The 15,759-nt window shown below is 35.9% G+C and overlaps 2 protein-coding genes across 10 annotated transcripts in view; one reads left to right on the forward strand and one right to left on the reverse strand.

Annotated features, from left to right (window-relative positions):
- Window positions 1–1,994: 1,994 nt before the first annotated feature.
- Window positions 1,995–12,526, forward strand: padi2 (peptidyl arginine deiminase, type II). 2 transcript variants are annotated; one of them, XM_043241439.1, is made up of 16 exons: window positions 1,995–2,204; window positions 5,190–5,355; window positions 6,423–6,492; window positions 6,648–6,709; window positions 7,753–7,870; window positions 8,229–8,378; window positions 8,696–8,886; window positions 9,103–9,206; window positions 9,362–9,473; window positions 9,924–10,031; window positions 10,180–10,331; window positions 10,462–10,609; window positions 10,773–10,866; window positions 10,954–11,027; window positions 11,111–11,248; window positions 11,644–12,526. In XM_043241439.1, exons 1-16 carry the CDS (start codon window positions 2,032–2,034, stop codon window positions 11,875–11,877), a joined length of 2,094 nt encoding a protein of 697 aa, XP_043097374.1. In that variant the 5' UTR covers window positions 1,995–2,031; the 3' UTR covers window positions 11,878–12,526. The 2 variants fall into 2 exon arrangements, with proteins under 2 accessions (XP_043097374.1, XP_043097375.1); XM_043241440.1 differs by lacking the exon at window positions 1,995–2,204 and adding an exon at window positions 3,287–3,520.
- The window catches only part of rap1gapb (RAP1 GTPase activating protein b), a 70,799-nt gene continuing 67,560 nt past the window's right edge, over window positions 12,521–15,759 (reverse strand). For all 8 annotated transcript variants that reach the window (XM_043241437.1, XM_043241432.1, XM_043241431.1 and 5 more), the window contains 3 exons: window positions 15,563–15,615; window positions 15,303–15,355; window positions 12,521–14,333 (listed from right to left, as the gene is read on the reverse strand). In XM_043241437.1, the coding sequence (XP_043097372.1) occupies window positions 15,347–15,355; window positions 15,563–15,615 (62 nt within the window). In that variant the 3' untranslated portion in view covers window positions 12,521–14,333; window positions 15,303–15,346. The remainder of the gene's footprint in view (window positions 14,334–15,302; window positions 15,356–15,562; window positions 15,616–15,759) is intronic.

Raw genomic sequence — 15,759 nt, forward strand, 5'->3', positions numbered from 1 at the left:
TCGCGTCATTGGCCAGTCGACAAATCCGTCAACCTTTACTTTTTTATCACTGTTTCTCAAGATTTGCTGTACTTATATCATTTGGAATAATCAATATTATATTATCCTCTCGTATCCTCTTTTTTTCTTCCCCGTTAAGGCCATTGTTTTCATTTCAGAATAATAATGGAGATTTGTGTTCTTCTTGACTTGGTAAATGTAAAAACAGGACAAATGCTATCACTGCTAATTTGCTTCTTTTTGGTGAAATCGAAATAACTTTTTTTTAATAAACGGGTTTAGTATTTTGGATGATAAATGTATTAGTTTTGAGAAACTTTTTCATTACTAGCAACAATTTTGTTACTAAGGCCAAGGCAAAATGGTTAGCGTTTTACCCAAACATTTTTTCAAAGAATTCTTTGTTTAATAATAAAGAAATTAATTAATATTTTCCATACTATGGCCTTGCCTACTGCTCAAAACATTCACCCCAAACTCTACTTCGCACTTAGAAATAATGTAAATTTAAATCATATTTTGAGTTCATTACGAATTTACACACACACACACACACACACACACACACACATATATATATATATATATATATATATATATATATATATATATATATATATATATATATATATATATATATATAATTATTTTTTTGTAGTAAAAATTTGACTGCACAGTTTTGTCATTCATCTTTCAATTTTAAAATGTAATATTATTTTTCTCTAAACACATAAACAGTGCATGTGATTATTTGCTTTCTAATGGTGGTTCCAACAGCAACATAATTGAAATGTGACTCTTCTTGATGTGTACGACTGAAATGATCTAACTCATATGTATGTGCTAAGGGCCAGTTCTCTGACTACACTCTCGATGCAGCTCAAAGTATAAATTAGACACTATAGTGAGATTAGATATTTTTAAACTAGGCCAGCATGTTGACACCAGTAATATTTTGTGCCCACTGATATAACAACAAAAAGATCTCGGATCTATATGACATATATATTTGTTTTAGTTATGGACTTTATATTATATTTAGATTATTACAGCTATTGCATTATACTGCATGACACATTATGCTATTTACTGTAATGACTATGGTCAACAAATAAATGCAACCATTTAAAAAAAGAATAAAATTTACGTGGAAAAAATGACAAAAGAAACTTTTAGCTGAAGTATGGGTTTCAGTTGGGTTACGCAATAAATAATTGTCATACCATATTTGGTATGGTTATGTGGTGAAAGCATATATATAGTGCTCTCTCTCTCTCATATATATATATATATATATATATATATATATATATATATATATATATATATATATATATATATATATATATATATCTCTCTCTCTCTCTATATATATATATATATATATATATATATATATATATATATATATATATATATATATATATATAAATGGATGTCTTGGTAAAAGTATATAGCATATAAAGTCCAATAAAACCTATTAATCATCTAATAATTAACAAAGAATGGAATGCAATGGACACATTATATGATATGAATATTGCCATTTGCAGTATAAGCATTTGATCTTAAATAAATTAGTTTTTCACATTTGACAGACAGATAAAAAAAGAAAAAATAATCATTAGGATGCGGTACTGTGTGATATCAAAAATAATTTTTGTTAGAGCAGATATAATGCTTACTTGAAAGCATTTAAATTCACATGTTTTCATAGAAAAAGGTGAATATGCCTTCAGATCTGTTATACAGACACACTAAGTATTTCACATGCATCAGTAATACTATCTGATGGTGCTTACCCACCAAACATTTCTGTAAAACATTTTTACTGAGCTAATTCTTTAGGCATTGTTGGTCAATAACCACTCTGGTAAGCATTCCTTTTAAATGGTTTCTAGGAACATGTGGCTTTGAGCGAGTTTTTGGACAGGTGGGAACATGTCTTTTCTCTCCCACTGCGCTATACATCCCTATTTATCAGGGGAAAAACGGGTTATTTGAGACCTGTAGACGTGGAAGTCTCTAGCAATGGATATGTCGCAGGAGCAAACGCAGTCAGTCAGCTTACCTGAGAACCTGAGAAAGAGAATGAAGGGGACAGACATGACTAACATGTTTCAGAGGACCTGCAGACTGGAAATCAATGTACCCACTCAAATTGTGCATGTCGTTGGTACGGAACTGAAGGTGATTTTAGACCGGTAGGTAATGTGATAATATTGTAATCTGTTGCTTCCCTTCATTGTGTACTTAAAAAATTGCATGTCGCATGAATTGAGGAACTGTACTGTAGCAGCCAAGCCCACAATGAAGAGTGAAAAAAAAATATCGAAACTGTTTTTGTTACACATATGCAAAAGATGCGCATTGTGCTTTAACCTCTACGCATCAAGTGCATTTTTATACTTTTTTAAATTGAATGACTAACAAATGCACATGAAGGTCGCTCGGAGGGAGTGGTTATGTCTGCAGCATTCTCGACAACAATGCACCTTTAGTTCCTTTGCAAGAATTGAAAAGGAACCCAACTGTGTTTAAAATGTTTGATTAAGGTACCTTTGCATTAAATCGAACCCATTTATAACATAGTATTAGAGGAGTATTTTATTTATGGATTTTATTTGCAAGCATTATGTGAACATTTTGTAATATTTTTATTTTTATTTTAAAAAAGGTTTTATTTATTTAAATAAATAAATAAACAAAGTTCAGTACTGTTAAACAATAAATAATAGTGCAACTTAAATGCTAAATACAAACTAACAAAAGCATGATGAAAAAAAAGGATTATGGGTAATAATGGATAATACAAAAACAGGTTTGCAGTATTAACTGTGTATAGACTGGTAGAATATAGTCTAGTAATACAAGAACACGGTAGACTAAATGTTGCTGCTACAACAAACCAATAAGCTTAACGTTTAGCCCATATCCTCCATAAATATTTTTTATGACTCTAAATGTAATAAAATTAGGTTTACTCACTAACAAAGCTGAATTATATTTTGGATGAGTTAAAAAGAATAGCTTGTCTGCAGGCAGAGCAAAATACGTGCAGGGTGCACAAAGAAAAAAATATATTAAAATCACCATTAAATTGTTTTTTATTGGCTTATTCAAAACCATATCTTACCAACAATTCTATTTGCATCATGCGCTTGCAAATGAAAACGGCTTGTTATCCTGAGGCAACACCGTGCAATGCTTGGCCAGACGAGTTCACGGGCTGGTGGTAACAGCGCCCTCTAGCGGTCAGTCTAGACGTGGGCGTTTCCAGACTGCTAAAGTCTTCCCGTGTCTCTGGATATCCACCTGCGTGCAGTCAGCCAATGGGCTTTCTGGCACGGTGACATCTCAAGCACATAAAGGGTTAAAAGGGAACTCGTTGAAGTCACTTTAAAAAGAAAGACGCATCTTCGCAAACCATGGTGTCTCAACGATCACTTGCAATTGACACGGAGAAAACGACAAGAACGACATATGTGCTTGGAACTGAGCTGACGGTCAATTTAAACAGGTGGGCGAATTTATTTCTATGCGTTATACGAATAGACTCGTATGAATGGTTGTTTATTTTAAAGGGACAGTCGCTCTTGACGCGTCTTTGTTTTTGTAAACAGCTCAACGGAACGCAAGGGAATTAAACTTTAATAGCGCGAGAGACATATTTAAAGGGACAGGTCACTCGAAATCCCCTTTATTATTTACTCGCGCTTTTGTCGTTTGAATTTCTTTCTTCTGTGGAGAACAAAAAGAGAGAGCATGTGACCGACGCAGTCTCTATTCACTCGCATTGCGTACAATAGGAGTGTACGGTTACCAAAACTCTCAGTCGGCAACATTATGATATAAAAAAAGTCAAATTTTACTCAGAAACTCGGTTACTAGTATCTGCTTGAAATGAAGCAACGGGTTAAAGCGCGTTACTGTCTGACCGCTACGTTTAGTTTAGAACAAAGGAACATTTTCAAGGAATTTGAATGGAAAATAAAAGGATTCATTTCAAAATTACTATTATTATTTTGACAAGCACATCATTACTGACTTTGGGAGCCCAAACATACGGAACGGTCAAAGTAAACACAACTAAAAATGATGCATGTATACACAGACTGAGAACTGTAATACAACACTGACAGAAGGTATGGATGTAATACGAGTTTATAGCTAAAACGGTCTATTATTTTATTGCTCTGTTCGTAAAGGTTCTGAACAATTCACTGGCGACAGAGGCTTCGGTATCTGTCGTGATTGATCTGTTTGTTCTGCATTACTGAGTATTTCTGTGAGAATTCAGGGGGATTGTTCTCCTTGGAGTTCCAAAGACAGATGAATGCACTGCTTGTGCCGCAACATTATTCAAATTCATCACTGAGCTCTGTCTCAATGCTTCTGTTTATACCACTGTCCACTATTGTCTTTGATAGCTTTCCGGACCTCTTAATCGCTCCTTTCTTTAGGTTTTCAAAATACTTTATAATTTAATTATAATAGTCCATACCGAAATATGCAATCCCCCCTGCAACGTCATCCTGACTAGCAGCTTAGAATATAGAATTGAATCCTATATGTATTATTAATAATCCTAATGGAGTAATTATGGCATTTGGGTTAGTGACATCAGTGGTGTGACATGCTAGAACTATTTATTGAAATCCATTTTAAGTCATTATAATTTGTTTTTAATTTATGTCCAAAAATGATGTTTCTCACAGTTTAACAGTTAGTCTTTTTTTTTTTTTTTTTTTAATTCTCAGGATATTTACTTGATGGTAGTATATTACTTAATCGTCTTAAAGTGTCCGCAGGTTATGAGTCAACTCTTTGGCCAACATTTTCATTGTCATAATGATATCATCCCTTCGAGGAAATCGTTTATTTTTAACATCAGCATTAAGTTCAGTTTCCGAGAACCGCATTGTAGATTCACAACCTTGAGGTTAACCATAAAGCTGCGTGATGCCAAACCGAACAAATTTGTGTCCTTTGATAGCAAAGTTGAATTTTCAGCATCATTAATGGACGTCTTTTGTAACGTGCATGTCTTTACAGTCACTTTTGATTCGTTTAATGTATTCCTCAAAAGCATTCTAAAAAGTATTCTACAAAATAGTATTCTAATATCCTACAAAAAGAATAGATAAATTCTGAATGTGTGTGTATCCTATATTTTATTTCTTCCACAGGTGTGCCCCGCCGTTTTCCAAATCGTTCTCGATAAAATGCGGGCCAAACGTCAATCACAAGGTGACTCCTCCAGCGAAGGACAGGAGCGGCCTGTACCCCCTCACCCCAAACTCTGTCCTCCTCGTCACCATGGACGCCGTCAGCGAGACTGCAAACGACAGCAAGGTATCTACAGCACATCTTAAAAAAACCTTTCAATTTAAAGGGTTAATTCACCAAAAAAGTGATTAAATATGTTTCACTTGCCTTCGAAGCGTCCCAGGTGTATGTGACTTTCTTTCTTTATTCAGACGAATCCAATCGGAGTTATATTAAAAATGTCCAGACCCCTCCAAGCAGGTGTTTGCTGTATAGACTTCGGAAGACGTTAAATAAAGTACTCACATCCATAATAAAACCTCCCTCACGTGGCTTATTATGGAAAAATATGCATATTTAAAACATAAATACTTTTCGTGTTGGGTTGCATGATTAGTGACGAGCTCAGAGAGAATCCAGTCACGAAAATGTCGGAGGATTTCGATAAAAGCCAAGAGGAGACTGGTTTTACTTCGCCATACAAGGAACATTTTATCACGTTTGCTCACACTTTATTTAACGGGTTTTGGACTGTTAAATGGAAACCCTCACCAACTCCAATGATAACGTTAGATCTTAGATGTACCAGGACCATTTTTAACATAAGTCAGACCTCGATTGGTCTGAAAGCAGAAAGTCATATACACCTAAAAAGCTTCGAAGGTAAGTTAAACAGAACCTACATTTCAATATAATCTGTGGAACATTTCCGTGCTTGGCGGAAAATTCTGTGGAATAGATTTCAATGTGATAAAATGTTTGAAACGGAGCCAGAAAGCTTAGACTAGCGCATATGATAGGGGAGTTTTCTGCCATTTGAGTATGTTTTTTAGATCGTAGGCCCAGTCTTTGCGCTAAAGCAGATAATAGTCTTTTAGAAATTAACGTCAAACAGAACTGAAAGGAATAAAGAAAGAGGAAACTGCTGGCCTTGTCTGTCTTGTTTGCCTGATGCACGCGCTGTGGTTAACCCTAGTGCTAGTCTATGCAGGAAACTAAGGTGTGATCTCACATTACTTTCAAAACACTGTCTAGCTGTATATTGAGCAGTACAGTAATGAACCACTTTAGTAATAAAAAAAACCCCCACAAGAATTGCACAATATTTGGTGCAATAATCCAGCTTATGCTTGTTTTTATCTGCTCCGTTTCAGCTATCTGTGAGGTACTACGGAGAGAAAAGCGAGTCGTTGGGGGACGCCGTGTTGCATCTAACAGCTGTTGGTACGTCTCGGACGTGTTTATTTTGAGGCATAGGCTACGCCTGTGTTTATGAATAATGTTTATGCAAACTGTATCCGTGTTGTAACTATAAACAGCCTCATACTGGTGGGACTGAAGGAACAGGCAAGCCTCATGTTGTTTCCGTTCTGTTGCAGAGATATCTCTGGACGTAGATGCTGACCGAGATGGCGTTGTTGAGAAAAACAATCCAAACAAGGTGAGCTTTGTTTGCTTGTAGCGTTGCGATCTGTTTGGTATCATCATTTATTGAGGAGATTTAATTTGGGATTATCACAGCAGGTTTGGAGATGGTGCTAAAAGGCCTGATAAAATGAAATGTTTGATTAATTTAGGTGAACTAGAAGTCTTGGAGATGATAGACATCTAGTACTGAAGGCAATGCGAAGTCTGCATATTAAAGAAATGGTTTCCTGCTCTGACAACTCTGATTACAGTCAACCCGTTTTAACTGTAACACAAAGAAAGAGATATCATTTTTTTTTCCATTTGTCTTTAATTTTTGTCAGTGCAATCAAAGTCAATGGAAGAGCAATATCTTGAATTTTTCAGAATAGAGAGATATCAAAATTCTGAGAAGATACATTAGATATCTAGATAGATATCTATCTATATATATATATATATATATCTATATATATATATATATATATCTATATATATCTATCTATATCTATCTATATATATATATATATATATATATATATATATATATATATCTATCTATATATATATATATATATATATATATATATATATATATATCAAACCCAGAATTTAAAGTAAAAACTAATTTCCATGAAAAAAGGCAGAATTCAAGATATAACTTGTATTTCTGAGATTTAAACCTAGGATTGTTTTAACTCAGATTAAAGAAAAAAAAAACAGAATACATTTTTTTTTATCTGTATTATAAAATATATCCCAGAATTGCGAGAATTCAAAAAAACTCATACGTGTGAGATATGTATTTGGAATTGGGAGGGGGAAAAACTGAACTTGGAATCTCAGTTCAAATTCTTAGTTTGTCAACCTTTCCATCAGAATTCTGAGAAACAAAGTTATAAAATAAACCTGAATTGAGAAATAAAATGCAATGACCTTTTTTTGACATCCATAACATGTCCAGTGTTTTTTGAACATCCTTGAACGTCTCATCTTCTGTTTTAACAGCATACTGCTACTGTAGATATTGAAGGGTTTATTTGAAGAATGTTTGATGGAGTTGAATTTTGGCTCTAGGGATCGTGGAAGTGGGGTCCTAATGGCCACGGTGCAGTTCTGCTGGTCAACTGTGACTCGGAGACCACATACAAAAAGTCGGTGGACAGTGAGAATGATACGATCGATAAAGTGTCAGGTGAGTCCGGGCAGGCCTGGTGTCAGATATGGGAGGCATTAAAGTTTATCCGCAGTGTAAATAGACTTTGTACCAAAGCCAGGTGTGTTGTGTGCTTAAACAGCTTTTTCAAACAAAGTATACACGCAAAATGCTTCCTTATTATTCATTCATTATTAATCCCGTTTGACCATAATGCATTGCAAGTCCAGTGGAAATTTTTTATAATTGAAATCAAACTGGTTTATTCAGTAGTGATAAATATCCATAGAACGCAATTGTTAGCTTAGTTATCACGTGACTCTACTCTTTGAATGCCACGTTGCGGAAAGTAAGTGAGAATTGATATAAAAGCGTGTATATTTTTTTTTGATGGCAGATTTACAGGACATGTCCAAGATGATCCTGCGTACCAACGGTCCCGCTGAACTTCCTGAAGGCTATAAACTGACCATGCACATCTCAAAGACCACTTCAGGGAGCGTGAGAGTCTTTAGACCTCGAACCAATGCCAAAAAAGACACGATGAGTGAGTGAATCATATGATATTTTATATAATATACAATAAAAATATTTAAATATAAAATAGAACAATGCTTTTTGGGGCTTGTGTAGTGTTTACTATGAACTTTTTTTTTTTTTGTTTAATTTATTTATGTGCGTTCCACTGAAAACCAGCATGCATATAATTACTGTGTGAAAATCTAGTATTTTTTTTTAATTATCTGTGGAAAACGTATACTGTGAAATTTTGTGCATTTTGCAATTAACTTAAATAGACGGAAACAAAAACCGATACATTATAAGGGAACACGAGTACTTAATAGCTCCTCTTTCTTGTACCAGAGCACAAACTCTTGAACTTGTTCCTGAAAGACTATATAATGGTGGTGGGACCGGACGCGCTGGCACAGGAAGTGCCGTATCTGGGAGGCAAAACCGAACTGCAGTTCTTTGTAGAGGGTCTTCGCTTCCCTGATAAAGACTTTAATGGGCTCATCTCCATCAACCTCAGTCTACTGGAGCCCTGTGGCAAGGTTAGCGAAAGAGACGACTCAATGTTTTCTCACACAACCTAGAAGACATCAAACTTTTTTTGTTCTACTTAAGTGCAGGAACTACTCCAGTCTTGTAATAAAAGTTACCATCTAACACTCTTCCATAAAAGGACTAAAATGAATAAAGCAAGTGTTTTGGAGGGAGGGGTAATATAATTCTCTAATAACCGCTAAATACTAATTATTTTCTTGAAGGGTTTCCCAGAAACGCCCATCTTCACAGATACAGTGGTATTTCATGTTTCTCCCTGGATCATGACCCCAAACACCCTCAAACCCCTGGAGGTGTATGTGTGCAGGTGATTCAGTCCAAGCTTTCTTTAACCCTTCATATATCATAATAACAAATAATTGCCATTTTCCAGAAATAGATAAGAGATATTTCCAAGTGTTTTTTTGCTACTCCCTCTTATAAGTCACAGGCTTTAAAGATTTACTTTTGTCTTTCTGGCAGCACAAACAATAACTACTCCTTTCTGAAGAGCATAAAGAACTTGGTGGAGAAGTCTGGCTACAAACTGAATATCTGTTTTGAGTACATGAACCGGGGGGACCGCTGGATGCAGGTCAGCAAAATCAGAGGCAAATTTGATCGGCCAATACAAAAGTGAATATTTGTAAAGAATACTTTTACGCAGTAAGGATGCATTAAATTGAACAAAATCGAAACAAATGTCGGCCAAAAGATTTTAATTAAAATAAATGCACTTTTGGACCTTATGTTCATCAAAGAACTTGAAAAACAAGTGTTCAAAAATATTCAGCAACAGTTTACAACATTTTATATTGAGAAATGGGAAAATCAAATCAAGTTATCAAATAAATGAAACCCAAATCATAAAACTATTATGTGTATATGCCAGTTAAGAAATGAAAAAAAAAATGGTTTGACAGTATGATAAAGAAATTTCCGAGCTGCCTACACTATCAAGTCGTCATACGATGATGTATCGTGAACTAGACAAGCTTGTCAGATGACTATCATATGAGATGAGTAATTTCTTGTCTCACCACAGGATGAGATAGAGTTTGGCTACATTGACGCTCCCCATCATCATTTCCCTGTTGTACTGGACTCTCCTCGTGATGGAGCTCTTCAGGATTTCCCCATCGAGTCCATTCTGGTTAGTGAGACGGTTAAATGCTCAAAGAAAAATTCACCCGAAACTCACCAATTTTCTCGACACGTTATTCCAAACCAGCACTGAAATCCAATTAACGAGAGCGTACTATTCTAAAGATGCACAGAAACGCTAAAACATTGTGTCACAGGGGCCGGATTTTGGGTACGTGACACGGGACGCTTCGAATGGGGAGGTGAGCAGTCTGGACTCCTTCGGTAACCTGGAGGTTAGTCCACCGGTCACAGTGAACGGGAAGAGTTACCCACTTGGCAGGATCATCATTGGAGTGGCGTTCCCTACGTGAGTGTCACTGTTAAAAAAAAAAAGAACACCGTCATTATTTAGCTGACTTTGCCATTCCAAACTTGATGATATGCGCTAATCAATTGAACACCTGAAGATTGACCAAGATAACTTGTTAAATTTTAAGTGCTACACATGGCCGAAACATGACCCAAGTCGTACAGGAGTTCCTGTGGGCACAGAAGGTTCAAGAGCCAATAGCGTTGTACTCTGATTGGCTATATGTGGGTCATGTGGACGAGTTCATGACCTTTGTTCCAGCCCCTGACCGAAAGGTAAATCACTAGAAGTTGTGATTTAGTCTTTGAAAGTAATCTCTTATGCTCACTAAGGCTGCATTTATTTAATTAAAAAAACACATTTTTATATGTACTTTATTGTTAAAATAGGCTGTTTTTTTTTAAATACCCAAAATGCTAACTGGAATGCTTTGTTCAGAAATTCCGATTGCTGCTGGCTAGCCCTGACGCTGGATACAAAGTTTTCAAAGGCTTACAAAAGAAAGGACACGGAGAAGCAGAAATGTTTTCAGGTAAACGCTAATTTCCTGTTTTTTTGTTGTTGTTGTTGTTGTTTTTAAATATGGTCCATATTCTAGCCAATGTCTTTATCTGAACAGGTTTGCCGGAGGCCATCTCTGTGAATAAACTCCTGAGCAACAAAAAGCTACAGGATGAAAACAGATACGTGCAGGTCAGTGAAACGGACAATATTTGGTAGATGTGTCTTTTTAAAAGGAGAAGAATAACGCTGACATCTTGTAATCTTTCACTCAGAACTGTATTGACTGGAACAGGGTTGTGCTGAAGAAAGAGCTGGGGTTGGATGATGAGGACATCATTGATTTGCCCATCCTGTTTAAGGTTTTAGAGGAGAAAAACTGCTCCAGGGCTGTAGCTTACTATCCTGACATGGTACAGTACTCCCTGAACATCCACTCACATTTGAACTATTTTATTTATTTTATTTTACTAAAAAAAATCGACCAGTCAAAACACTCTGTCTTCTTCTGCATTTGTTCTGAAATACAGTAATATTGTAAATAACACAATTTTTAAAACGTAATTTATTCCTGATGCAAAGCTAAATTTTTAGCGTCATTACTCATTCGTCACACAATCCTTCAGAAATCATTAGAATATACAAATTTGCATATTTATCAATCTTAAAAAAAGGGGCATAACATAAAGAATCATTAACCTATCATACCAAATACCCATTAATATTCTACAATCATGCATAAAAAGCCAATTATACGTTTTCCCATGACATTATTTTAGTTTAATGCATTTCCTGTATGTACCCTCAGGTAAACATGATTGTGTTGGGGGATCAGCTGGGTGTCCCGAAACCCTTTGGGCCGACGGTGAATGGCAGGTGCGCTCTTGAGACAGAGGTGTGTTCTCTTCTGGAGCCTCTGGGCCTCAAATGTACCTTCATTGATGACTTTGCCCCGTACCACAAACTGCTGGGCGAAGTTCACTGCGGTTCCAATGTTCTTCGAGAGCCTTCTTCTTTCAAATGGTGGAACCTAGAGCTGTGAGAGAGAGACTAGACCAGTCAAGTGCCTATTACTTCAAAATTTGTTTATTCTAGCAATAAACAATGCACAGTGCAAAAAACCTATTTGATAATTCATCTACAAAAACGCACTCACCCTGATGTTGCCCGAAAAGCACTTTTCCATACAATCACAAAGTGCTGTCAAGCTCCAGAACAGAATGAGAAATTACCCTAAAAATTAATTGTCATTATTCATGTAACACATTTCCATAAGAAACACACAGAAATGTAACTCTTGTTGCATCCACACATTAAGATTTTGAGAGCTTATGAAACAACATGAGCAAATACAATTTTTAGTAGTCAATTTTAGTGTTTTTTACTAATATAGATTTTCCTTTAGGGTGCGGTGGTGCTTTTTCAGGGTTTCTAGGAGAATTAAGGGCTAATAATTATAATGTTTTTAAATGGTTCAGAATAATGTTAAACGGCTTTAGAGAAATGGTGTCTTTTCTAATAGCAGCAACAACAAAAAAAGTGTTTACTGGGTTTTCCTAACTATGAATGTTCATTCTGTGTTGCCTTACTAATAGTGACTGAGAATTGAATTTTATAATTGGTGATTGTTTTGGGTGTGCATTTTTCCATAATGATGTACGATGCAGAAATAAAAAAAAACATTCCATGAACCCCTCTGATCTTTATTAAACACACTTTGTTTTGTTTTATTACAAAAAAGGAGAAAACGCTTTATTTACAGTGAAACATTTCATAAAAGTAGCATAATAAGCACTTATAAAGGAGAACACAATCACTTGCAGAAAGCGGTCGGTGTTTGTTCGGAATGAGTTTGTGCTTAATGTCTCTAGCATGTGCAAACGCATTATGTACAATCCGACCAATCAGCAGAGACTTAGGACTCTGACGCAGAGAAAGTATGGATTCAGGCAGCCAAAAATATTTTCACTTTTCCATAAACTGTTTTATAAGCGTCACAGCATAACAGCATTATTTATATGAAAAAAAAAAGATCTAATTTACCTCTTCAAACAAGAAGCTGGGATATTAGTCTTATAAAAAAAGCATATTTTCATGTTTTTGAACATGAAATTGTGATAATGCCAGCTTTCTTCTATGATAGTAATACCATAGTATTCTTTAAAATATGCATCATACAGAAAATACCATAGTATTTTAAGGAGTTGTAAAAGTGACGAATGTTTTTGCTAAAAATTGTAACTATTTATTTCGATTAGAGTCGATATTTAGTTTTTCGTTTTAAAGTCACAGCTTAGGATAGTTGCTAAAATATGGCTAAAAACAAAAAAAGTCAGGCTGTAGCTGAGATGAACGTGAAAGCATTAACACCGTAGTGTTACGTTTAAAAACTAAAAATTTGATTATATGATCTAAAATGGGCATTTATTTGCCCGCGATCACAAAAAAAACATGCACTTGTGCTTGAAAACGAAACAAAATGCCCAACATCTGCTATCGAACAAAAAGCATCGGATGAATATATTCTGACCTAGTGTTTTTCATAATCCATATACGTGTCTGCAGTTTTACATTCATATTGCTCAACTGTCATTAACATAACAACAAAAAAGTCTTCGGGACTTCAATATGTCTGACTTGGATTTAATCTGCACTGCTAGCTTTAAACATGAAACTACAAACATGAGGCTACTACATTAGTGTACAGTTTACACGCGTGTCAGTTTCACCACAAACGGCTGTGGCCGTACGAAATATGTTGATCAGCATAAACTTAATAAATAATATTGAAAAAGTACACAGCGTCTCGCACCTGGTTTATTCGTTTTATCTTAAATTATTATGCCTACGCTTCTTTTATTGGACAGGACCGGAAATGTCTCGGGTGCTTGATGCCAGGAGATAGAGAACCACACTGAAGAACAACATTTAACATTTACCCACTGTATATTCATTTTCAACATCATCACATCATGACACGAAAGGCAACATAGATGTGTGTTACAGTGCTTTGCGGGTTCACGTGTATTTAAAGCATGATGGGTTTAGGTTGAACCTTATTTGTTATTCTGAAAGATGCCCGGAAGCTTGTGACAGCTTACAGCCCCCCGTTACTAGAAGATCTACTCAATAAATAAATAAATAGAAACAAAACCCAAACCTACACAATGAGGGCCACTTTTGAAAGAAAGAAAGAAAGAAAGAAAGAGGCCTATGATAAGGCCATACTCATGCGTGATTCGTCGGCTGCTGGCAGCTCTTCTCTGTTCTTCTGGACTTGTACCAGCCTTCAACACTGGCCAGGCAAGTTTGCTATTTTGCCTGCAGACAAACAGCCACATGATAGAAGATAAAGGGGTCGAGTCCTTACAAGAGCGCGCTGATGCTCTGATGCGCACTTGGCCGACTGTACGCCTCCAGGCTGGAGCTAGCAGTTCACTTCCCTTCACGTCCGTGTCCCTGCAGGAAGTCCGCTGCAGGGGGCTGCTTATGAAAATGCTGAAAATGAGACAAAATTTGTAATGATTAATGAGAATTAGATGTTTATATTGTGTGTGTGAGAGATCCTGGACCCAAAAAACAGTCGTAAGGGTCATTTTTTCATCATCTAAAATATAATAAATAAGCTTTCCATTAAAAGAATAGCTTATCCACTTGGGGGTGAGTAAAATATGCCGTAATTTTCATTTTCCTTTCTTTCATATTCCTTTAATGCATGGTTTGTTAGGACAGGACGACGTTTGGACCAGATAACCATTTGAAAATCTGGAATCCGAGGGTGCAAAAAAATCTAAATATTGAGAAAATCCCCATTAAATTTCTCCAAATGAAGTTCTTAGCAACGCACATAACTAATCAAAAATTAAAGGTGACCCTATTATGGATTTTGGTGTGTGTGACGCAGCTCTAAGTGAATGAAAACAAGCATTAAATCTGAAAGTGCACCGTGTAGAAAGTTATTGGCTCTCAAATGAAACAGTCAGCTGAATCGCTGAAATGAGTTGTTTTTAAAATGAGTCCCGAGCCGTTTCATGCTGACGTCAAAACTTGGTTCTGAATGAAAATGCTAATTCATTAGGTGCCGCTTTTGGGGCGTTAACAGCTCACAAACACTTTCACTGGAGGGGTTTGGAAAAACGAATCGTTGAATGAATTGTTTGGGAGTCATTCAACAAAAAAGGTAAAAAGAAATGTATATTATTAGAAAAGGTGTGTTTTTTGACCTTGCATGCGTGTTTGAGACTCCCAAAACCAAAATGTGAACCTTTTTATAACTTATAATATGGGCACTTTAACTGAAACAGACCAATCACCGGAGGGGTTTGGAAAAATTCATTGTTAAACGAATCATTTGGGAGTCATTGAATAAATCGAATCAAATCGGATCTATAATATAATATACACAATTAACCAGAGCCGTAAAAGCCTAATAAATATATCAAAACATAATTTTTTGCTGTTCCTAACCTGTTGATGGACATCCATGAAGTCATCTACAGCCTACAGGACAGCTAGCAGTTCTGTGTAGGACAAAACAGACACGAAAACTGATTCAAGAGCAATTATACTGCCAGGAATGGTGATGCTATGACTGTAAATAGCAGATAATGTAACATTATTCAAGGTTTATTCTCATCTTCCACCCATGTTTATTCGGCTCTGCCTGTAAGACTATATAGATGACATTTTTATGACTAGCATGTTCTTGATGTGAGCACAGTAATTACCGAGTGTTGTCTCTCTGTTTTTGGCCGAGGTTCAGATTGCTGTCGAAAGGGACCTGTAGTGAAACAGATGACTGTTAAAAGTCTGTACTGCGGTGATGAGGCTAGACATTACCATAACGTGTCAAATACGGCCTCTATTACTACCATCTTAAACTAAAAACTGTTAACTGAGTTAATATAGACTTGTTGATCATTTC

This window comes from Puntigrus tetrazona, chromosome 6, assembly GCF_018831695.1.
Source record: "Puntigrus tetrazona isolate hp1 chromosome 6, ASM1883169v1, whole genome shotgun sequence".
In the NCBI taxonomy this organism is placed as follows: domain Eukaryota; kingdom Metazoa; phylum Chordata; class Actinopteri; order Cypriniformes; family Cyprinidae; genus Puntigrus; species Puntigrus tetrazona.

Coding starts and splice junctions, on each gene's coding strand:
- padi2 (XM_043241439.1), top strand. CDS start 2,032: ATGGATATGTCGCAGGAGCAAACGCAGTCAGTCAGCTTACCTGAGAAC. Junction 5,356..6,422: donor AGACTGCAAACGACAGCAAG/GTATCTACAGCA, acceptor GCTCCGTTTCAG/CTATCTGTGAGGTACTACGG. Junction 10,032..10,179: donor TCCCCATCGAGTCCATTCTG/GTTAGTGAGACG, acceptor ATTGTGTCACAG/GGGCCGGATTTTGGGTACGT.